The sequence below is a fragment of the Vicia villosa genome, linkage group LG1 (genome assembly GCF_029867415.1).
Source record: "Vicia villosa cultivar HV-30 ecotype Madison, WI linkage group LG1, Vvil1.0, whole genome shotgun sequence".
NCBI classification, from domain to species: Eukaryota; Viridiplantae; Streptophyta; class Magnoliopsida; order Fabales; family Fabaceae; genus Vicia; species Vicia villosa.
Window position 1 is genome coordinate 44,801,226 of NC_081180.1, and position 25,660 is coordinate 44,826,885.

General features: G+C 35.7%; 1 protein-coding gene across 3 annotated transcripts; it reads right to left on the minus strand.

The window, feature by feature from the left end:
* Window positions 1-12,496: 12,496 nt before the first annotated feature.
* LOC131636034 (tryptophan aminotransferase-related protein 2-like) lies at window positions 12,497-20,520 on the minus strand. Of its 3 annotated transcripts, none has more exons than XM_058906691.1 (6): window positions 20,201-20,520; window positions 19,850-20,114; window positions 14,937-15,240; window positions 13,392-13,672; window positions 12,874-13,178; window positions 12,497-12,798 (listed from the first exon to the last, which is right to left on the minus strand). In XM_058906691.1, the coding sequence occupies exons 2-6, from the start codon at window positions 20,086-20,088 to the stop codon at window positions 12,614-12,616; spliced, it is 1,314 nt and encodes a 437-aa protein (XP_058762674.1). In that variant the 5' UTR covers window positions 20,089-20,114; window positions 20,201-20,520; the 3' UTR covers window positions 12,497-12,613. The 3 variants fall into 3 exon arrangements, with proteins under 3 accessions (XP_058762674.1, XP_058762669.1, XP_058762665.1); XM_058906686.1 differs by having other exon boundaries at window positions 12,498-12,798; window positions 19,850-20,091; XM_058906682.1 differs by having other exon boundaries at window positions 12,499-12,798; window positions 19,850-20,101.
* Window positions 20,521-25,660: the final 5,140 nt, after the last annotated feature.

Below are 25,660 nucleotides of genomic sequence, written 5' to 3' on the forward strand. Positions count from 1 at the left end.
CTTCTGGAGGTAATTTGCTTTCAACGTTTGTTTCATGTGGATGTTCTGAGTTTGCAGGTAGAAGAGGAGTATTTGACTTAGTTACTGGGTTGAACCACTTGAGAAAAACTTTTTGAAAAACTTGTTGCATGATTGTCGGTAAACTTTGCCGGAGGTAAGTAACTTTGTTTAGGGACAAACAAAACTCTAAGTTGGGGAGAGTTTGTTAGGAGTAAATTAATGGTAAATTCATGTGTTAATAGAAGTGATTTAGTCTCCAAACCAATGCAAAATGTGATGAATCCATAGGTTTTTATGAAGAATTGAACTGAATAAGTTTAGTTCATGTATAAAGCAAATCGGATCACTTGTGGGTGTTATTGTTGCAGGTTTAGAGCTGAATTGAAGCTTGAGAAGAACATGAGGAGGAAAGGAAGCTGGAAGTCTCAAAGGCAAAAGAAAAAGATGGAATTTGCAAAGGGCGCGCCGCGGATGTCTTGTGAGGCGCCGCGAAAATATCTCTGTTTAAGGGCGCGCCGCGAGAGTTCTTCCTAGCGCCGCGCCAAAGTTTCTGTTTGTGAGCGCGCCGCGCCAGTCCGATGCCGCGCCGCGGCCTCGGCGTTAAAAGCCCAAAACTTCTATTTAAAAGCCCTAGCTTCCAAGAGAAAAACAACTTTTTGTGAAGAGCGAAATTAGGAGAGGAATCTGAAGGTGCAGCCACAATCATCAATAGAAGACCAATTCTCTATCAAACGAAGACATTCCTTTGATGAAGATGAATTCTTCCATTAATCTTTGTGTGTTCTTCATGTCTATGGAGAGCTAAATCCCTCTTGTTGAGTCTAAGGTAGTAGTTAACCTATGAATATACAATACCATTGATTAATTCCTGTGAACAATTATTTGAATTCATTATCAATAAGAAACCTTGTTTTTATTCTTAAATTATCGTTGAATCTTTGATCGAAAGAAAGGATTTAACTTTTGCCCTAGGTTACTATATTGATTCAATTGCAATTTGCAGAGATGGAATTGTAATTGGGTTTTCATAATTATCGTTCTTAATTACTATTATCGTTATTGATATTTGGAGAGATCGAATCTCATACCGGTAAAAGTTATCTAATTTGATTTGCAGACATGGAATCTTATTTGAGGATAAGTGAAGATAATGATTCAAAGGATTATTCTATTGTGAATAATTAATAATTGTATAGGATTAGGTTGATGAACCCTAAAGGCTCAACATCTTTCTTTAATTGTTAACACAAAGTCTTTTACTTGCTTTTATTTTATTATTTGCTTTTGATATTAGAAGTATAAAACAAACCAAACTCAATTTTCCTAATTCAAAATAAACAACTATAGAACGGCAGTGATATTAACCAATCCCTGTGGATACGATATATTACCGAAAATATTTACCCAAAAATACTTTCAACACATGGCCCAGGGCTTATAATGAAAAGATCTTCAAACAAAAAAAAACAAACAGATGTATGTGATGATATAGATTAGATACATCGAACATTTAGATGACATTTGTCTCTTATCCTTTGCTTCCACTAGCATAAGTGGGAACTACGATTGCTCTGACTTTCTCAGCATCCCTTTGAGAATACGTAGGCACAAGGTCTTATTCCTTGGCGAGCAAAACTTCTCTCTCAAACCACTCAAACCTTAGCACCCGTAGACCCCGAGCTACAGATGCTCTGATTCCCTCTAGGGGATATGTATGCAGAGGATCGCGATGATCTTTGCGAGCATAATCAAACAAACACCTTAGGTCCCACCTATTTCACCACAGAACCTCCACCATAACACAGAATGAAAAACAATAAAGAATCCTATAGAGTACTATAGATACGTTGGGTGCTAATACCTTCCCTTCGTATAACCAACCCTCTTACCCAAGATCTCTCCCCCACTTTTTAGGTTATTGCAGCTTTTTTCCTTTTCCTCCTTTGGAAATAATAAAAAGTTTGGTCGAAACAAAAGAAAAATCATTTTTTATGAGCACTCGAGCCCAAAGAAGGCATCAGGTGTCTCATCCCGAAAAAAGAGGAACAAAACAATTTTTCGCCCGCGACAAGCCCTAGCAGAGGTTGTTCTGGCAGTCTCCTAGCACGTGGGCCTCCAACTGGATTTGGCCCAATTAGGAGATCTTGGCCCAGCGCTGGGGGCTATAAATACCCTCTTTTACTAGAGGGTCAGGTATCTATTCTTCACTTCTTAAACCCCCATTCTCTCTGATAGCTGCTGACTTTAGCATCGGAGAACTCTGCAGGTACCCCCCATCCTGTTCATCAAGCCAGATCCAGTCGAGATACTGGAGGAACTTCACGAGGGGATCAGCGGCCAACACCTCGGCGGCCGATCATTGGCAAGAAAGGCCCTCAGGGCCGGGTATTACTGGCCGACCATGCAGCGAGACGCCAAAGAGCATGTCCGGAAATGCGATAAATGTCAGCGTCACTCCGACATGCACTTGGCTCCCCCAAACGAGCTTAAGTCTCTATCATCACCCTGGCCCTTCTCCACCTGGGGAATGGACCTCCTCGGACCATTCCCAGTCGGGTCATATGTTAGGAGTAAATTAATGGTAAATTCATGTGTTAATATAAGTGATTTCTACTCTAAACTAATGCAAATTGTGATGAATCCATAGGTTTTTATGAAGAATTGAACTGAACAAGTTTAGTTCGTGTATAAAGCAAATCGAATCACTTGTGGGTGTTATTTATGCAGGTTTAGAGCTGAACTGAAGCTTTAGGAAAACATGAGGAGGAAAGGAAGCTGGAAGTCTCAAAGGCAAAAGAAAAAGATGAAGTTTGACAAGGGCGCGCCGCGGGAGTTCTAGCCAGCGGCGCGCCAAAGTCTCTGTTTCTGATCGCGCCGCGCACATCCGTTGCCGCGCCGCGGCCTCGGCGTTAAAAGCCCAAAACTTCTATTTAAAAGCCCTAGCTTCCATGTGAAAAAATAACTTTGGCAAGAGCGAAATTAGGAGAGCATTATGAGGTTGCAGTCAAGAACAACAATTGAAGGCCAATTCTTTACCAATCGAAGACATTCCATTGATGAAGATGAATTCCTCCATTAATCTTTGTGTGTTCTTCATGTCTATGGAGAGCTAAATCCCTTTTGTTGAGTCTAAGGTAGTAGTTAACCTATGAATATACAATACCATTGATTAATTCCTGTGAACAATTATTTGAATTCATTATCAATAAGAAACCTTGTTTTTATTCTTAAATTATCGTTGAATCTTTGATCGAAAGAAAGGATTTAACTTTTTCCCTAGGTTACTATATTGATTCAATTGCAATTTGCAGAGATGGAATTGTAATTGGGTTTTCATAATTATCGTTCTTAATTACTATTATCGTTATTGTGATTTGGAGAGATCGAATCTCATACCGGTGAAAGTTATCTAATTTGATTTGCAGACATGGAATCTTATTTGAGGATAAGTGAAGATAATGATTCAAAGGATTGTTCTATTGTGATTTAATTGATAATTGTATAGGATTAGGTTGATGAACCCTAAAGACTCAACATCTTTCTTTAATTGTTAACACAAAGTCCTTTACTTGTTTTTATTTTATTATTTGCTTTTGATATTATTAGAAGTATAAGACAAACCAAACCAAATTTCCTAACTCAAAATAAACAACTATAGAACGGCAGTAATATTAACCAATCCCTGTGGATACGATATATTACAGAAAATATTTACCCAAAAATACTTTCAACATCATACCAGAACAAATATCTGGTGGTCGCCGTAGAATACTTCACTAAATGGATAGAAGCTGAGGCGCTCGCCAAGATCACATCCCAAAACGTGCTCCGTTTTTATAAACGGAACGTACTCGCTCGATTTGGGGTACCACAGGCGATTATAACCGACAATGGCACCCAATTCACTGATAGGAAATTCCAAGAGTTTGTAGCCAAGCTCGGCACGAAACAGCACTTCACCTCGGTGGAACACCCCCAAACAAACGGACAGGCCGAAGCGGCCAACCGGGTCATCCTCCGGGGATTGAAAAGGAGACTCGGCAAGGCTAAGAAGGCTTGGGTTAAGGAGCTACACAGTGTACTTTGGGCATATAGGATGACGCCTCATTCAAGCACGGGCGAAACCCCGTTTAGGTTAACCTACGGCACCGAAGCCGTGATCCCCGTTGAAATCCGAGAACCTTCTCGGCGGACCGAATCACCTCTCGAGGAAGAGCTTAATGACGAGGCCATGAGGGAAGAACTCGACATGGTCGAAGAGATCCGAACAGGGTCTTCCCTCCGAGAAGCAAAATTGAAACAACAGATAGCTCTGTGCTACAACGCCAAAGTTATCAAACGCGAGTTCGAAGTCGGCACCCTAGTGCTCCGCAGAAACATGAAGGACACACGCGAGGGCAAATTCGCCCCGAACTGGGAAGGCCCGTACCGAGTTTACGACAAAACTGAGAACGGCGCTTATTATCTCGAGAACCCCCTCGGAGAAAAACTTTCTCGACCCTGGAATGCTGAAAAACTCAGACGCTATTACAGTTAGACACACCCTAACACTCGTCGGCCGCTCGTCCCGAACACGAGGGGGAACCGGGCACGGACTCGCACCATGGTACGAACACGAGAACTTCACGACAGCGACAATCGGAACTCCCTATCAGGGAATAGAGCCGGCTACACGGCGGACTCTACCCCCAGACCCGTCGTGGTAGTACCTGCATGGAAGAACCCCAGCTCGCGATGGGAACGTTCACGCCGCGAACACATGGCCCCCAACCGCGGTCTCGTGCTTGCTCATAGCGCACCCCTGCTTTGCGCACCCGGGTCGTACCCCGCAAGCCCGGGAAATTAACCTCGGCCGAGCAAACTCCAAAAAAAATATTCCTAAGTATTAGAATACCTCCCCGGAATACAAACATAATCCGGGCTCAAAAATCTGCAACAATGAACATTCTAAAATACGCATTGAGAAAATCAAAATAGTAAAGCATTAAAGGCCGACCAAATTGGCCGGCGATATCCAAATATTACAAATACGACGGGCACGCAGGCCCCAAAAATTATCCAGGCATAGCCCAACAAACAAAAAACTTTGGCACGCAGGCCACATAACAAACAAAAGTCTTGGCGTGCAGGCCAGAAAACAAGTCGATCAAACATCACCATCATCGTCTTCGGCCCCGTTACTTTCACCACCCTAGACGTCTTGCCCATCTTCCCAATCATCGAAGTCAGGGTTCGCCTCGATCTGCCCGTCCACAACCTTATTATACGGACTGATCCCCGTCGTTACCAAACGCGGGTTAAGGACCCGCAGCTGATCCACAGCCGCCTTGAATCCAACCCCCAGTGTGGCAACGCAATCAACTTCGAGCTCCCTCACCTTGCCCAGCAGTTGAGAATGAGTCTCCAACGCCTTCTCATCCTCAGCCTCCTCGGCGGTAGGGAGGTGAGACTCCTCCAAGTCCCTAACCCGCTCTCGCAGCCTTTTCTCCTCGGCTTCCAGGGCCCTAACTCTATCCTGCGCCTTGCAAAGGTCTTCGACGATATGGGTTTGAATCTCATACTTATCTTTGTAGTTTTCAAATTCATGCTCTAGCGTTTCGTACTTGTGCAGCAAAGCATCGTAGTCCTTCTGGGGACAAACCCTCTGAGCATTAAGGGCAATAGCCAGAGCGGCCATCCTCATCATCCCCTCGACGTCCTCGGCCAAGTCATTCCCCCGAGACACCTTGTCCCGCTTGACGATATGCCTCACCTCCTCGCGCTCGAGCAGAAGATTCTTCCTCGAGAAAAGTCCCCGGTGCAAAGTACAAGAGGGCAACACAATATCATCATCACTAGGGTTGTCGTTGATAAGGGGACGGACTTCCGAAACCCCCTCAGTTCTTTGCTTCTTCTCAACCGGAGAGCCACCCGACGTTGTTCTGGCCGAGGAGGGGAGCTACCACCAGCTCCAGTAGCGGCCGCAGCAGCAACCTTAATCTCCTCGACGCGAGTCCTCTTCACGGCCACTTTGGCGGCCGCCTTGTTCTTCGCCCTCATCTTCACAACTTTATCGTGCAAATCAGCCATTTGCCCTACAAGAAAGAAGTAAGGGTTAACAACCAAAGTGAGCACAAATTAAGCAATCAAGAAATGTCTCACCGAGCAAAATCATGGCGTCCCCGACACTCTCGCACTCAAGGATAGCCTTGACATTGATATAACGAGTCTCAATCTGAGGCTCCCCGTCATCCCCAAGCAGAATATCCCCGTTAGGCAGCGTGCACGTCGCCGGCCTGAATCCGTCGACAAAGGAGACGAGTCTCTTGTAGCCCGTCAAATCTCGCTCGTTTAAATCCTCATCCCTAAAAATATAAGCATTTGTCCCCTTCTGGAAATGCTTATACTCCCATTCCAAGGGAAACCGAGCAGAAGGTCCTACCACCTTTACCCCATCCTTGACATATTCAGTGATCTCGAACAGATGGTCCTCGGCAGCGGAGGTGTAAGGCTTAACCACAAAGTAGCGACTCTTGAAGTGTTTGACAGAGTCCTGATAGATGGCGAACAACTTCTTCGGCTGCTTGAAAGAAACCCAGCTAAATTTACCATCCGGATCACGAAGCCTCTGAAGATGGAAAACTCTAAAGTAAAGGGGAAGGGTGGCCTCCACCTCCAAAAAATCACACACAATCTCAAAGGCCCTTAAGAAGGCGAAAGAGTTAGGATGAAGCTGAGACGGGCACAGCTGCAACCATCTAAAAACACTCCGTTGTAGGTGAGTAAAGGGAAGCCTCAAGCCGACCTCCTTGAACACGAACTCATACATGGCGAAACGAGGACCTGGGAAAGCCGAACAGATCCTCTGATGTGGCTTCGGCGCAAAGGTCCCCCCAGGAAGGCTCTGCGTCCGGTTCAAGTTCTTCGACCACATTAAAAGCCTCCTTGGGGTGCGTCGTAAAACGCGAAGCGATACTCCTGGGCGCCACAGCCACCCAATCCTCGAGTTTCTTCGGAGTGGTCTCCTCGACGGGGATTCGCTCCTCTTGAGGTTGACCCATCGCTTCCTCCTCGTCAGATATGTCGAGGACATCATCGTACTTGGCGTCGTCGGCCATTTACCTGAAAAGCAGAGGAAACAGTGAATTCGACGGGTCAAATCCACCCTTCCACCGCAAGCCAAGTGAAAGGGCGAGGAAAGAGGACGACGAGTAAACGGCCGACCAGAGTTCAACAACGATCCTAAATAGGCTACAAGAAACTCACGTAAGAGTCAATGTCCTCTTCAAGCCACTATCATAACCTGCTCATCTCACACATACGTTCCTCGGGTGATTCATAAATCACTCTCCTAGCCTACTCGACTCACACAACCAATTTCCTCGCCAACACTAACCTACGCTCGGCGTGTTCATACAAACATGCGTTATTTCTCACCCGCTCGGCCTATTCAAGCTGAATCTACAAGTAAAAAGCAAAGGAAAGGTCAAAAATACTCACTTGAATTGGGGAGGCAGAAGAGGAGCGCAAGAGAGAAGACGAAATCCTTGAGCGAGTCTTGAGAGAGTTTTAAATGCTAAGTAACAAATGAATGGCCCCCTCACGCTTTATATAGAGGCAGAAGGCCAAAGGGTGCCATGATGGCCTAAGGAGCCTAGGGGGCACAATCATTGCATATCCCTAGAGGCGGCTTTCCGCATAGGGAGATGCAACAGACGCCATAAAGTGCCTTGGAAACCCCAACAAAGCGCAATTAATGCCTGAATTAAAAGACGGCGAAATAATGATGACGTTCCAAACAGGCGCCACCTGTCAACCAAGGCGCAACTGAACGGGTCGAAACGTTTCAGTCCAAAGCCAACAATAACTCCGTCCACCTCCTCGGACGCACTGTACCCCGTCGAACCAACCGTCTCCTCGGCGCGTACGTCTCTCCCCGATAACTCCGCTCCTCGCGAGTCGAGGAACCAGATGACACGAGGACCTTAGTTTTCCACAAACTCGCTTGGACATATGCTCGGCCGAACCCTAGCTAAAGTCGTCAGTCCCTCTGAACTAACGACTTGGGGGGCTCCTGTTCTAGACTGGGCCGAGCAGGCCCAGCTCCCCTTCTCAGCCGAGCAGGCCCAGTCCATTTTGGCCCATCTTGCCGTTACGAAATGGTCAAGCGTGAAGACCACGTGCACAACGCTTCAACGAAGGATTCGGTCAATCACCTCCGAATCCTACGCCATGCTCACCCAGAACGCGGGTCACCTGCTGACTCAGCCCTAGCAGAGGTTGTTCTGGCAGTCTCCTAGCACGTGGGCCTCCAACTGGATTTGGCCCAATTAGGAGACCTTACAAACTCGCCTTTTAATCTTTTATTGTTAAATTAAGATGTTTGTAAAGTATGAACCTGAAGTTTTTGGCCAGCTGCTCACTTTTTTAATGTTTTGAATGTTATCCTTATACATATTTACAATATATATATATATATATATATATATATATATATATATATATATATATATATATATATATATATATATATATATATATATATATATATATATATATATATATATATATATATATATATATATATATATATATATAGGGTAGGCCCAATCAATCAAAAGGCTCGGGTCTAATTTAAAAAAATAGACCTTAATTAGAACTAAATACAATTTAAAAAATATCCATCTGACCTACTTTGATATGCATTTTTATCGAAATTTTTACAAAAATCGTTTAAAATCATGCTATTTCCTTTTAAAAAATAATTAGGCCCTTAAATTTAAAGTATTGGTTTTAAGTAAATTTTACCAAAATGTAAATTTAAAGAAGCATATTCAAGACTTAGAGAATTACTAAAAATGTGTTAAAAAAATTTGCAAAAAAGCACCCTTGCTCATGTTGGTTTTTAAATGAATACCATTACTTATGTTGCTGAGTTTCAACTCTATATATAAAAGATCAAAAGACGCAAGTTTTCTTCAAGAAATTTTAGAACATAGTACTATATAAATTAATCTCATGCATAGAATACTATTTTTATGTTTGAAATTAAACATAAATCTCACATCTCACATCTCACATCTTATGCACCATAAACCAGTTTTCAAACACACAAGGTTGTACATTTGCATCGGAGTTTCTGTAATACCCTTCTAAACTCCGCGGAAATAAATATAATAATTCAGAGTATACATGAAATACAAGGGTATCACAATTAATTTAAATAAAACACCAATGTCAATATCATGCCACAAGAGGAACATTTTAACATAAAACACCATTCATGTTTAACACAGTGGATTATAATTCATAACATTGCATATTCATTATCCATGCAATTTAATCCAAACCAATTCTAAAACAACAAAATCAAGATAGAGTAATTCATCTCTAAACTAACGTTCCTCAGTGTTACAATCAAAGCATGACCGACACGACTCTTAGATGAACTCTAAGAGCTATCCTCATCGAATCAGCTAAGCCGCTACTCTTCAATCTGAAAAACAACATGTAAGGGTGAGTCTCATTCACAATTAACGAGTATTATATAGTCGTAAGCAATAAATCATTAAGGAATTATCAATCACTCAATCCTACATGTATACCATCATTCCACAATTCACATTCATCAACATACCCAAAATACATCATCAATCACAATACAATTCATTTCAAGTCGTAACATGTTATAATGCATATGAATGAACTGACATTAATGCATGTGGTACCAATCATGAGCTAAACCCATTCACCAATTGACCTACTCATCATCGAGATACGGTCCATCGACACCAATTCCGCGCAATGGGAATTATGTCCGCCAATTGATCCAAACATCACCGGGATCCATCACCAAAGGCATATGAATGAATGTACACACATATCATACTTAAAAGCATCATCAATAACGATGAACAATTCATCTCATCACCACATCACCAAAATAGTATGTATATGCTTTCAACATCATTCAAATAACCATGCATCCATAACAATATTAATAATAACCACAGTTGAATCCATCACCACATCAATCACATTGTCACACATTACGTCATATGCACACAATGTTTAATTATCGTCAAAGTAATTAAATCGAGTTTTGAAATAAAGTCGGCCACTGCCCATTTTATCACTTAATCATGTAAAATACATAATTAGCTTCGCAACGCCCAAACGGCGCATAAATCAGACAAACGGATTAAAAGTTATGACTTTCATAATATTTTTCAAAAATTGCATGATGTGCGTCGACGCATGGACCCCTTCAGGTCGACGCAAGAACTCCTACCACTCTCGGGTAAGCGCACGCTGACACTAAAGGTCGACGCAAATTTGTCGTTTGTGCGACGCAACTGACACTTAGGTCGACGCATTCTGCGTCTTGTGCAAAATTTTGCTGCGATTCTGACATCCTTCCTCTCCCATTTCCAATCCAATCACACCATAATCATTCTCACATCAAAACATCATCAAGTAACATATTATACTACAATTATAACACATTTTAGAGGTCATCTAACATCAAAACATTCATCAATTTCATCAAATTCATCAAATTCACCAAAAACCTGACATCTCTATTCATTCATCATACTCCTAACTGACATAACTAATAATCCTAACCATTCCATCACTATCGATTACATAATAATCATTAACCGAGAAGAATCCCCCCTTACCTTAGGTTTGATTTTCGTCTTCCCCTTTCCAAAGCTCTTCAAGTCTTTCACGTGTTTCCTCTTCTCCCAAATGTTGTAACCCTCTCTATTCCACAACTTCCTTCTATTTTATGAAAAATAGAATAACTTTGGTTAATGGGCTTAGTAAGTTAACACCTCCCTTTTCATTAACCACAACACGAGCACAATAGTTATATTTCCAATATTTCTAAATAATTCTCATAACATCAATTATTCCAAATTAAATAATTATCCTAAGTATGAGGCCTTGTACTGTGGCTCATGTTGCATAGGCACAGGGCCGATACTATATATATATATATATATATATATATATATATATATATATATATATATATATATATATATATATATATATATATATATATATATATATATATTACAACGACATTCAATCATATTAAACAACATTCAAGAAAGCAAGTTATTCAATGTGAACAGATGTGATATAAATTTTCTTCTGCGAATGGTATATGTTTGTTAAATACCTATAAGTTAAATGAAATGTAAAAACACTTAGAACAATAACAAGCTATTATTCAGTAAAAAATTACTAATATCTAATTTTATATATATATATATATATATATATATATATATATATATATATATATATATATATATATATATATATATATATATATATATATATATATATATATATATATATATATATATATATATATATATATATATATATATATATATGACCTACTTCCATAAATCAATCATATTGATAATGTTCAACATGACTGCAAATGGAAGAGTTGTGTAACATTCTGCAGGGTGTGGTTATAAAGCAGCAGGAGAAAGATGTTTTTGTGTGGTGGAGGGATCCAAAGGGTTACTCCGAAATCTTGGTATTTGTTGCTTGTTGAGCTTGTAAATGCAGTGCCTTTTATACAGTCAACATTTAGCAGGAGTTGGAAAAGCTTTGGAAGTTGAAAGCTGCTAACAAGATCCGTTTGTTCGGGTGGAGGATTTTGCTCAATATCTTGCCAACCAGAGTGGAGCTGGCTAGAAGGAATGTGATCATTGACAGACATGATTTAAGTTTCCCAAATTGATTTGAAGTAGAAGAATCAGGTCTCCACTTGTTTCTAAACTGTTTTATAGCCAACCAGTTGTGGACTTTGGTGTATGTGTGGATTGGAGTGGAGTCTATAAGAACAAAAGTCTCAGCTGTACAAAATTTCAAGTCTTTTTGTAGGAAGTTTGGTGTATCCTGGGGTTCAAGTACATGTTCAATCCATTCTCACTGTCAATTGAGCTAGTGCGCCTTTTTTTTTAACAGTCCAGGCCCCTCGCTAGTAGCTCAATTGATAATGGAAATAGATTGAACATGTATTTGGGGTGGCAGTGCCGGAATTGCCTTGCGAGGGACCCGGGCTTCCTTCAACTATCCTTTTGTGGATACACCTTCTTTATTGTTTGGGTGGTTAAGAGGGCTTTCGCTTTTCATGTTTTTTATTTCTTAGCATGTGTAGTTTATGCTTGTTTTCTTTTGTTATAATGCATGTCATTATCTTGTTTTCCTCCTATGCTGGAATGATAACTTGTTCACGTTATTCCTTTTTGGGCACACCTTGTTAGAATTTGGTTAATGACATCATTTTTGCTATATCTAGAGGATAGCTATAAGCCTGACAACAATGTTATGTTCCAAATCTTCAAGTAATCTTGTAGTTTAAATTTTCATAATCTCTAATTTACTAAATATAGTGGTTTCTTTCAAGCCTAACAAAATAGCACCATCTATCTATTCATTTGAGATGCAATTGTGATAAAATGTTACTTATGCATGGATCAGCATAATTAAGTCACTTCCTATTACTGCACAAACATGAAATATTTATATTAGAATTGTTTTGTTACTATTATAATTATTATTATAGTTATAAATACATTGTCATTAAGAAATTTCCATTATTTCAGTTCTGTATGGTAGATAGCCTATCTATGAACTGCATAAAATTATCATCAATATCCAGCATGCTAATTCTTACATATTTTGGGCTAGCCCCAAATTGTTTACCACTTCTAGTCAAAATCTTGTGACCGCGGAGGAAACTTTCGCAGTCTTCTATATCTCCTTCACACTTCAACCAAGCAAATGCTGCAAGGAGTAAAAAAGATGGTAAGAATTCATATATCGGCAGGACACTCGTTAGTAAGACCTTTGTTTGTTTACCTGGCTGAGTCTCGGACTCTTGGTTGAGAAAGTTGCAGAATCCAGAAGAAAATTCAGGCAAACTGAATAAATCGCCACTATCAACTGCTGCTTTAAGTAGTTTCCACCTTTGCTCCATCATCTTGTAGCTGTATTTGAAAAACGATTCTTCTCCGCCTTGAGAATTTTCTTCTTCGCAGCTGTCAGATACTGTTTTTAAAACCTTGGCTGCTCTGAGTTGAGAATCTTTGGAGACGCCAATTGTATTTAGTTCTATGAATTTAGTCATTTTCTTTGCTATCTCGCGGTCTTTCACAAGAGCCCACCTACATGTGAAAACCATAAGAAATTCATGTAGCCGATCAATTAAGCCAAACATGCACTTAGTGCTATAACCGTATAACTCATTGATGATTTTCTTTGGACAAAAACAAGAATATCTGTCGATAGGAACTGAAAATAACAAATCTTTCGAGATATTGAAATCTATTTAAGGGATTAACATAATTGAGTGTGACAAAGTACTTTTACGAGCTTACCCTATGCGCATTCCAGCGTGACCAGTGCTTTTTGAGACAGTGAAAAGAGTAAGATCATAATCTGAAGCAAATGATATTGGGGTGTACTGAGGCCAATAATAGGCAAGGTCATGAACCAATAGTCCTTGATTTCGGTTCACTACTGATTGTCTTGTAAATCCATCAGGGTTATTAGGAGAAGTAACCAGCTCAATGTAAGGACCATCTTTGTCAAAAGTATCTGCATCACCAGCCCATTTGTAAAGTCCTGATTTCTGGTAATCTGCCATTGGCGGATACGACTGCAAGTAATTCGCCAATTCAACGTTTAACCATAAACTGATCATCAAACTAAAAAACCGACAACAAATTTCTATGAAGCACGGACATAGATACATCAGACACATATACAACGTAATACTTTGAGGAAATGAAATAATTTAATTTAATCGTGTGTGAGTATTGGACAGTGACATGAATTTGGCCTTGCGACCGAATAACTAAGGACATCAATTTCTCCATCCACTAACAGAAACCTCGTTTAAAGCCAGGGCAAACTTCAGTATGGACTGACCCAACACAGAAGTTATTAGCATCTAATGGGATTCAATTCTCAGACCTGGAGAGTAACACACTCTCAGAACCTAAGCTTTCACCACAGGTCAACCCCCACGGGATCCAACAGAAAATATGATCCTATAGTTTTGCTACATCTTCCTAATGATTATCTTAATACTTCAGCAGCATTAAGAATCATTAAACATAATCTTTATTTAATTTTTTAGAAAAACTTGAGTAGGAAAATCTCTATTATCCACCCCCAATTTCATTACAAAATTAGGAGCATGGTTACCAGAAAACGTAGTTTAGTAATAATCAATCATCATAATAATCTACCCAACTAGTACCAGTCAACTGCTATATTACTAAAAAATATTAAACACCTTTTATGTTGTTCTCCATATATTTTAAATACACTTAAATTTTCAACTGATCTATTGTTGATTCCTTTCTGAAAAATGCAGCAAGATAACCATTTCTGCTTTTATTTTTTAATGAATAGAAATAATGACTATATATAATTTGGATTCAAAATTATGTACATTATAAAAGCTAAAGTTTATGATATTTTTCAACCGATAGCATGTGACTGTTTCATGTGATCAGGTGCAGGCATGCGATGGTATATAAAAGAAAGGAAGACATTGATGAAGACAGACAACTAGAAGAGCCAAAAGAGGATGCAGATTCGGTACCCAACACATGCAAAAATTCCTTTAAAACCAAACAATTTCCAAAGTCTTCTCAAACCATCAATCTAATAAATTTCTCAACTATTTAAACAAAAACAAATAGTTTAAACCAAATGCAACGTGCCAGGTTACGTGGGGTAGCTCAACTGATACGTATTAGTTTATTCATATGCATGCATTTACATTCTATTCATTACTACATTTTCCTACTTTTGGTTAACCAGCAGTGGATTCCAAAACCAAAAAATAATAAATGCAAGAGCACATTTTTATTATAATTACAAGAATAATAACACATGAGAGAGTGACTTACAGAGTAATAAGGTACCGCAGAAACAACGCTGATTGGTTGAGCAGCATTAGGGTTAGAGAGAGCATAAAGAGCAGCAAGAATTAACTGAGAGGAACCTGTGCCAACAACAACATGGCGACCTTCTGTAACGGCATTTCCAACTACTTTATGTAATCTCACTACTTCCTTTGCGAATTCCGGCTCAAGAAACCAGCAAATGCTTGTTGGATCGGAAAAATAACTCATAGATTGCCATCCGGGAATTGTTATTGTTGTCCTGTCTCCCATTTGTCGCCAAAAACGTTCGTACATGGTTGGATCGCCACTGCATGGATGATTAATTTATTTTAGTAGCTTTCAAAGTCAATTTCATATGCAGTATTTTATTAAAACTTAGTGTCAGAACTCATCAATATCATTAATTATTTTCAACAAAACATCTATTTAAATATTAAATATGAGAATTGAATTTTAAAAATAATAGATGCATATAGTAAAAAGGAAGTGATATTGTTAAGAAATGTGGGTTTCAAGATGAAAATTGCCCTCACTTATAAGTAAATATGTTGGTCCCTTTCTCGAATCAAAGACTGCGAGAGACTTCACTTATTCACCCAAAACTTTAAATTATAAGTGAACGGATTCTCTCATTTATAAATATTCAAATCACTATATTCTAATCTAATATAGGACTATTTCTCCGCTTACTCACAATTGTATTATTATAGAATGAGAATTATCATCACTTATAAACACATATTCAAATCATATAGGGTCATTTATATCATTATTTTTAATGTTTTGCGATCATATAACGTGCTGCACCTGATAAACTGAGTACTGCAATTTCTGTAAAGTGTAAAGAATAAAATAATGAATCGAGGCATATAAGTAGATGTAGGGCATGATCTGAGATGAAAATTGTGAGAGAACGTGATGGTAATCAGAGTAGGGTAGATTGGAACAACAGTGAAATCAGAGTGGGGCAGGTAAGAATATGAAAGAAGAGTTAATGAAGGAGTGTGCATGGGCAAGACATTGAAAAAAATTGAAAAGGTAGCAGGTCCATGTATATGATCCAAAAAATATTATATGATTGTTACATTTTACATTATCAATTATATGACCCGTGTGAAAACAGAGAACTAGCACAGATATTTTTTTGTAAAATTTAATTTGTTTATTTATAAAAAAAATTGTTTATTTATAAGAAAAAAAGAAAATATTGTAATCCAATTTATATTATAAACAAATTTTATCTTTTAGATTTTTTGAATAATTAATGTATCTAAATTATATATATATATATATATATATATATATATAAGAATTTAAAAAAATAAAATTTACTTAAGTAAATTTTGGAACAGAGAAATTATATAATATGATAAAGTATGAATATAGTGGTGTTGAGTATGAATATAGTGGTGTTGGTGGTGGTGCATTTGAGAGGTTTTCATTGGGGCGGCAAAATATATTGTAAAGAAAGAAGATCTCTATTGAAAATCTAAAGAGCAGCAGCTTTGGTTATGGCAAAAAGTTGGATGCCGTATGCAATCAGGCACGTGGCCCACACCGTAATAATATCTATTCTTCCAAGAATTACCTACTGTTACTATGCATAGGGTCCTATGTATGTTTAATTTTAGTTTGAATTTCATATTTTAAATTAAATATGAATAAAAATGATGTCGCATATTTGAATTCAAATCTCTACAATTTGATGGTTTGCAACTCTATCAACTAATTTAATTTAACTAAAAAAACAAATTGCATTTTAGTATTAATAAACATTTAAGATTCAAAATTGTACATATTTGTGTTTATATTTAAGATAGAAAGAGTAAGTTGTTTGCACTCCCTCGGCCATAAATTATAAATAAATATTTTTGTTAGGTTCATTAATCTTTTATATAGACCAAACATATTCATTATTCAATAAACCTAAAAATATATAAACTTAATGATTCATAAAGCTATATATTTTGACTACTAGTTTTTTTTTATATTTTGCTAAGTAAAAGTGGTACTCCATAGTTAAGAATGTTTTATTTACTTCCCTAATATAAAAATATAGTCTCATTGGTCAAATGGCAATAATAATCGTGCATGGTGCTACACTAACCTATATAGACAGCCCAAGCCAAGCCAGCATTAGTTTATTTGTCTAGTGCTTGATAAAACATCATCATGAACTGTGCGCTATTCAGAGTATTTAACTTTGCTGTCAAAAGTTCATTAATTCTACGTATAAATAAAGTTATCCAATAAAATATCAAAATATATTTATATAGGAGTAACTCTCCTTAAAAAGGAGTAGTACAAATAATCAAATTATAACTATATGGGGAATCGAACCGTGGTTCTCCTTACCAAGTCTAGCGCCAATCACCATTGGATCAACTAACAATTGGTTCATTTTTATTCATATTAATTATTTTTAAGTGTATATTTGATCATTAGTGTGACAATCAAATTATAAATTTAATAATTCGATTTTTTATTTCTTTGGTCGTTACATTAATTATTCAATATGCAGTTAACAGTTAACACCCAACATCATCACATCTCCCAACAAAATTTGACCCCTCCAACTCGGGAACAGAGAATGACAAAATACCATCGCTAAACACTATGGATTTGGATGGCATGCTTTCACTTCAGAATTGACGAAGACCCAACATGCACAATTATATTATTATAAACTTTTTAAACGACAAAAAAATCAATATATATTTCTCTCATCAAAAAGAAAAAGAAAACATAAATGTCACAATAAAGTAAAAATGTAAATAAATTTTAATATTATATATATTTTTTAACAGACTACATATACTAGTATATTTATTCAACTATCCCAATTAATATCAAAATAAAAAATAATATTTATATAAAAAAATATATGGTTCATTTAAATATTTTTATATATAAAAAATTTATAGATATTAATTATTATCTATTTTAAAAAATAGTAAATTTTTTTGGGTTCAATAATTTAATTTATTTAATATTAATTTTATTATATTTTAAAAATTAATATATTTGTGCGATTGCACGGATATTCCATTGGCTTTTTATAAAAAAAAAGTAGTAATGTCTTTTATAAGTAATAGATAAAATTAAGAATTAGAGAAATTAGTATATGAGTTTTACTTTTAATGCATCTTCTTAAAAAAAATGTAACTTTAGATAATTAAAATAAAATAAAATTAACTAATAATTTTCTGAAAACATTTGGTTTGATAGTTGAAATCATAATTTATAATATTAATTTATTTAAAAGTTACTATAATTAAGGGTGTAACCGTTGTATAAGTTTTTATATAAAAAAAGTTAAGAACAAATAATATCTCCATCATTTTAGTTTAGTTTGGTTTTTAACATTTTTTAAAATAGAACCGAACCAAACTAACATGTTTGATTCAGTTTGGTTTGATACAGTTGATTGTTTTTAATTTTTTTTTCAAACTTTATATTTATTAATGTATTTTTTCAATGTATTTTATGCTATTATTTTTAAAATAATATATTTCATGTCAATTATTTCATGCTCTATTTATTCAAACAAATTGCTCTTAATTCATACTATGAAACAATGACGTGATTTCCTTGAACCATGACGGTAGTGAAACTAACAATTAAGGCGGGGAACTAGAGAAGTAGTATGGTAAAAGTAAGTTTGGCTTATGATTTCTTCTTTTTATGTTTTGAAGTTTTGTTTTAAATGCGTGTTTTCTAAAAGGAAAAAAGTAAAAACAAATATGGAGAATGGTTGAATCCATACAAAATTTGGACTTAAACATTGGTGGAATAAAAAATTTAGAGCATAATTATTTTTATTGGTTCAATTTTTTAATTTAGTGGTTTCTAAAATCTAAAATCGAGAATGAACCAGACAACATATGTTTGTTTAGTTCAATTTTAAAATCAAATCATAAACAATCAATTTTATTTCAATTTATTTTGATTTAGATTGATGTTTTAATTGATTTTGCCTAATCCGTTTTAAACTCTAAGTATATTTATTTGAGTCTACTACCATAAAATGCATATCATTTATTTTATGGGTCAAGTTGCTCTTTTATTTATTAAAAGAAAAAATAAATAAAAGAGCTTATTTATTAAAGAGAAGTATTTTGATAGGCTACATTTTAAGTTTCATATTTTAATTGATCTCACCAATCCTCTATTTATGTACTATCATAAAAGAAAGAGTAAATGTCAATGTTATATACAATATTTATTTATTTGTTAAGAATCCGAAACAATTTAATATTAACTCTTACTTTTTTACTTTTAAGGTTTATTTATTTTAAGATTGTCATATACTTAGTGGAAAAGTAACTTAAAGGAATATACAACACTCTCATGATACAACTTTATAAAAAATAAATTTAAATATTATTTATTGATAAAAAGATTTATGCATCATACCTTTTCAATTTTTTATTCTAATGTAATGAATTTTTTATACGCAAAAATAAAACACAACTAGTGCTAAATTCATTAAACTAAAGAAAAAGAAAAGTTCCACATTCATTTCTTGAATGAAGTGCTCAATTTTATTAATTTAAAAATAAAACTCTGTGTAAAGTGTAAAATAGAAATTAAAAAAATCAGGTCAGAGGCTATGAGTTGTCCCTTTCTCTGCTAGGAATTATAGCAGGAAGCAAAGCACATAAACAAGCAACGTAAGCACACTACCCCTATGAAAACATAAATGGCAATTCTCTCTACTCTCTCCCCAAAAAATGTAAACAAACAAGAAAAAAGAATTTAATCATAAAACACAGTGTTAGCATTAATTTAGTACTCTAAAATAGGATCTTTAGTACCAAAAAAAAAAACATTAGGAAACACTTGAAAATTAAATTTAAATGATCAAGAAAATATTACTGTAGTAAAAAAGAATCAATCTTAGTAAGTGCACTTACTGATCAAGGTTGATTACTTTATCCATGGCTCCAGAACGATCTTTACGAGTAGAATTAGCAAAAGAAGTTGAAGGTATAACCAAACGTGATTTTTGAATAATCCGATTATACCCTTCCATGTTCTTGTTGCTTCCTTCTCGTTCACCTTCATACACCATTCTCAGAATCAAACTAACATTCACAGCCAGCGATAAGATCAATAAGTGCCTCAAAGAAAGCATAGCTGGAAGTTTCGCCATAATCTACAAAACACTGAGAAAAACAGCTATTTGTATTATGTATGTATAGTGAAACTGTGGTTAAAGTTTGAACTTTTTATACAAAAGCTGTTTGAAGAAAATAAATGCTTACCCTGTGATAAAAATCACTTTTGTGACAAGTGTATAAAAGCTATGGCTGAAATTATGAAACTAGGCGGTTATTTTAATGCTTATGTTGGAAGAGTAAAGTGATTGAGGATTGTTAATTGAATGAGCAAGGTTGTCATGTTTGAGAAAACAACTTGGTTTGAGAAGATGCTTGAGGGTGGAACTCTGAACTTGAATCCAAAAGGCTCAACTGGTTTCCATGGATATAAGTGGCAGTGGACAGAAATTTTATTTTAATCAACAAAGCACAATATGAGTAGCTTATTTTAATGTTTTTTTTTATTAATTAACGTTCAATGATAAAAAGATTGGTTTAGTTAATCTGATTTTGTTAATTGGTTAGTATATTTATAGAAGTTTCACAGAAGATAAACCGACAACAATCTGTATACTATGGCTATTTATTTTAATTGTTTTGTTAATCATGATAATGGTTAAGTATTCTGAAAAATTTATTATTTTTAAGACATTAAAGACGCAGAATAAAAAAAAATTGTAAAAGCCATTAGAAGATTCTCTTTATTTTAATCTTGGTGTGAAATGCCACATGCCCGAGCATATGTGGCATGCTTAGTGGCATTTTTTATGTTTTTCATTTTTTAAAATGCCAAATATTCATTCCAGTGCGTCATCATATAAATACAATTAGTATATTACAAAAATATGTGGTATTTTTCATATACTTCTTCGACAAAGCAAGTTTCCACCGTATTGTGCTTCTTCTCCAAATCACGAAATTAGGTTTGTAATGGGCGGAAGCAGAAATTCATCAACTTGAAACTTTTATGGAAGAGAAATACCAATGTGTGGTTGCAATCTTTCAATGAAGATGTGGGTTTCGAAGACACATGAAAACCCTAACAGGAAGTTCTGGAGGTGCAAAAATGTTGGAAAGGTATTTTTTATTGCTTTGAAATTATTGATATTTTGTTTTTGAAATCTCATTCAACCCTAATGTCTTAAAGCAGAGTGATGATTCCTGCGAGTTTTTCATCTGGGACGATGAAGTGGAAGAATTGCTATTGAACAGTCAAAATAATGAGATGTTCAGAGGTGAATAATTGATTGGTTATCTTAAAGAACGTGGCCAAGAATTTTGGAAGGACTTTGCCAAAGAATTTGTTAAGCAATTAAGCTCAAAGAAGGTGGACAAATCGAAGATGTTGCTGCAAATTGAAAGGAAGAAGAGTTTTTGGATGATGGCTGTCATTCTTGTATCATAGATATTTTTTGATGTTGTGTGTAAAATGAGTTAACTGAAATGTAGTTTTTGGGTGATTACATTTCAATGTAATGTTCCTATTAGAATACGTTCTGATGTAGGGTACATCACATCTATCATGTTTTTTTCTATTGATAACAATGTAATATGTACTTATGGTGTAATGATAACAATGTAATGTTAAGTTATGGTTGAATGCTAACAATGTAATGTTAACTTATGGTTTAATGAAAACAATGTCATATTAAGTCTTATACATGTATTGTTATAAGCATTACAAAAGGTGGTACCATTACAAGATACTGTTATAAGCATTACAAAAGGTGGTACTATTTTAAGATATTGTCATAAGCCTTAAAAAAAGGTCTTAACATTAACATTACAAAAGCATTACAAGATGGTCTTAACAAAAAACATAGACTTAATAACTTCGTTCACTTCACTGAGTTACACTTTTTGCAATGTCTTCCCAAGATCTCAGTGTCCTTAGACATGTCCCTAACTTATGGTCTGCCACAGCCTCAGTCGTTTCTTGAGTTAAACTTCCATCTTCATCCTCATGTATGAGCATTAGTCTGAGCTGCTTGCTTCATCCCTTTGATTGACTTGGTTTAGTTTTCAAAGTCTTCAACCAGTCACTTAATCTTTTGGGTAGTTCATGTTTCACCTTCTTAGCAGATATTTTAGCAGAACTTGTTTCATCCTCATTATTTCCATATACCTCATAAAACCTTTCATCATTAGTAGCAGGTGCATCCTTTCTTGGTATTTGGAAAGTCAGCTTCTTTGCAAATTTTGGTTTGGCCTTAACTCGAACTAGTGCAACGGTGTCAACTTGTGAATCTGCTTGACCCTTTTCATCTGTTTGTGCAGCAGTGTAAAGACCCAAATATGGGTTGAATAGATGGTTTAGGTCTATCTACATTAATATTAACTGTATTTCCATCACACACTCTTATCAATTTATCTACATACCACCAAACATAGCATATTGTCTAACTGTATCACCTTCAACTATTCCTTTAGTTATCTCTTTGGTCTTCCATGCCCTACTTAGTGTAATACCAATTAAGTAGGTTTTTCTCATGTCATGAATGATATCTGCAATCTTCACCTTCTGACTGCTCTGCATCTTGTTTACCACAGCTTTTGTAACCCACTTGGACTTAGAACTTCTATTGTTTAAAACCCTAGAACATGTGTGGGAGCCCACCCATGTTTTTATTTGAAAAGTCTTACTTCTACCTACTTTTGAGCATAGACCCAAAAACCCGCATTTACCCTTGCATTCTACCCTCACTCTGTTCTTTTCATTCTTCACAAAAGTAATTTCCTTTCCATTCAAAACTGACCACTCAATTAAAGCATCCTTGAAATCAGTTAAGGAATTAAATTCCACTCCAAGCTTAAAATCGTAGTCCTTGCATAGTTACTCCTTCACATGCTTTTCATAGTTGGGTATTGCTTCATCTTTAGATGCATCTAGATCAGAGCTACCCAACTCATCACTCACATATTGGTCTTCATCCCTATCCCTTGTTTCACTACCACCTGTTTTAATTCCTTTGGCCATCTTACTAGGTACAACAACAATAACCTTCTCCTTCTTTGTAAGCAATTTCTTCTAAGGTCACTTGCTAGCACACCTCTTATACCTAAATGACTTCCCATTTACTTTAACTCTATTGTTATCAAACTGGGCTTCTCTGTTTCAATGAATTCAAAATCATCATCCATGGCGGTTGTTCTTTCCTCCTCAAAATCGTCAAACCTAACCTTCACTGCATCATCATCATCATCATCATCATCATCATTTTCTTCCTCACTTGGATCAAATTTTACACGCATTTCCGTGCATTGAGGCTCAACCACCTTGACTTGATGTCCTTCACATTATGCTCAACATATAGATGTCCTTTAGTGTTGTTACCAACCGAAAAATTAGAAACATCCAAAGCAAGGTCATCCCTTTTAACTTCCAAAAAGGATTCTTCTATACCTTCGAGTTTGATACAAATATTAAATGAATCATTATTGTATCCCTAGTCAAGCACCAATTTCAAAATGTTTTTAACACCCCATTTTTCACTATCAAGATCAGACATGGTTGTTTGAACCCCACCCCTATAAAATATCATATTCTCTCTAACAAACTCCTCTCCATGCTGAAAAATCACAACGAACTTACTCATTATCTATTTCACAAACTCTTTTAATCAGAACCCCTGAAGAAAGAAAAGACTCAATCCGCTAAAACGGGATGTAAAAACACAATTCTTCGCTGAAATGCATAGATACTCCAATGGAGTTTCTTGGAACTCTTCAATGGTGGTTCACAGTTAGGGCAAATGTTGAGATCTAAAACCAGAATTTTTTTTTGTAATATATTAAGTGTAATTATATGATGTGGAAATGAAATTAAAATTTGGCATTTAAAAAAATGAAAAACATAAAAAAAAATGCTACTAAGCATGCCACAAACGCTCAGGGCGTGTGGCATTTCACCCCAATGTTAAAATAAAGAAAATATTCTAATGGCAAGGTTACTTTTACAACAAAACAATTACAGGGGGATAAACCAAAATTGGCCTATATGAAAGAGGGCAAAAATGGTAATAACCCTAAATTTTAATATCAATAGAAAATCATTTGACATGTCAACGAGATGCATAAAAATAAACGCCTTACAAAACTTCATGAAAACCGTTAATTTTTATTATTCTCTTTAATATATCAAATGATTTTTTATTGATGTGAAATTTTATAGGCGTGATCTATTTGATAATAGCTTTCAATCTAGCGATAGATTTTATCATACGACTTTATAATAAAGAGTTATCGTAGGTGTCATGTTACTAAATTTGACATCTTGGTGTCATTTGATACTAACTGGCTATATATATATACATAAATGTATATACATAAATATATATATATATATATATATATATAGAGAGAGAGAGAGAGAGTAAATTATATGAAATGTGAGAATTGTAACACCCCAAATTCTAGATTAATTATTTATTTAATTAATTTGGCATGAATATACGAGTCATCGTAAAGTATTCAATATATATGATGTTTTGGTGTTTTTATGCGAGACCTTATGGTGATTCGTGATGTTTTGATGAAAATGATGGTTATGTGAGTTATCGTGAAGAATTTGATATATATATATATATATATATATATATATATATATGATGTTTTAGTGTTTTTGTGAAGTATTTGAAAATGTGATGATATGTTGAGTCCTTATGATGGTTTGTGATGATCTGTGATGTTTGAGATTATGATGACTTATGTGATGTCTTGATGATTCATGTGATGTTGTGGTGATTTGTTTGATGCTTATGTGTATTAAGAGATTTTGGAGTATTTTAGAATAATTTAGAATAATTAGAATAATAAGTGAAATTATTTTAATTAGTAAAATATAATAATATTAGTGTTAGAGATATTAAGGCTAAGAGTGGTCATTTGTGAAGAGTGAGTGAGGACAAGAAGGGAAGATCATATTAGGGGTCCTAGGGTTAAAAAGAGAAAAGAGGAAAGATAGATTCACTCTGTACGATCAAAGTTTAGATAAGAGGCAGAGGGAGAGAGAGCTTGGGTACAAGGAACATGGAGGAATTCGTAGAGAGAACGCGACGAGAATCGAAGCTAATTACAATCTAAGATATGGGGAGTTTATCTAGATTATCATGAATGGTTTAGTTATTGATAATTGTATGATTTCGTTTTGGGGAATTTTGGGTTACGAGGGTTTGAAGATAATATGATAAATTTTGATGATTTAGATGTGTTAATATGCAATATATGACACCCATAAGTTAGAATGCATAAAGATGTATTTGCTCTATGAAAAACGGTAATTTTAGGGTGTTTATAGGGCTTATAATGTGTACAAATAACAAAGGAATTAGTCTGAAAAGTGCAGAAAAATTCAGCACACGAACAGTGTGCGATCGATGCAAATGCAGACGAGCGGTCGACGCATGGGTTGGCGCGAGTGGACCCGAGGTAGACCAATTTTTGACAGATTTTTGTAAAGGCTATAACTTGAGTTTCCAGACTCCGATTGATGCATCGTTCGAAGCGTTTGAAAGCTAACACAATGAACTATACCATGGTGTAATGAAATGAATCATAGAATGTAGACTTATAGTGCTTGAATTGGGATTAAGTGATGAACTATGTAGTGTTAACATAGGAAGTATG

Excerpts from the sequence above, each read along its gene's own strand:
- LOC131636034 (XM_058906691.1), bottom strand. The coding sequence starts at position 20,088 with ATGGCGAAACTTCCAGCTATGCTTTCTTTGAGGCACTTATTGATCTTA. Across the intron at positions 15,241-19,849 it reads AAAGTAATCAACCTTGATCA|TGGCGATCCAACCATGTACG; the intron begins GTAAGTGCACTT and ends TCATCCATGCAG. Across the intron at positions 12,799-12,873 it reads AGAGTCCGAGACTCAGCCAG|CATTTGCTTGGTTGAAGTGT; the intron begins GTAAACAAACAA and ends TACTCCTTGCAG.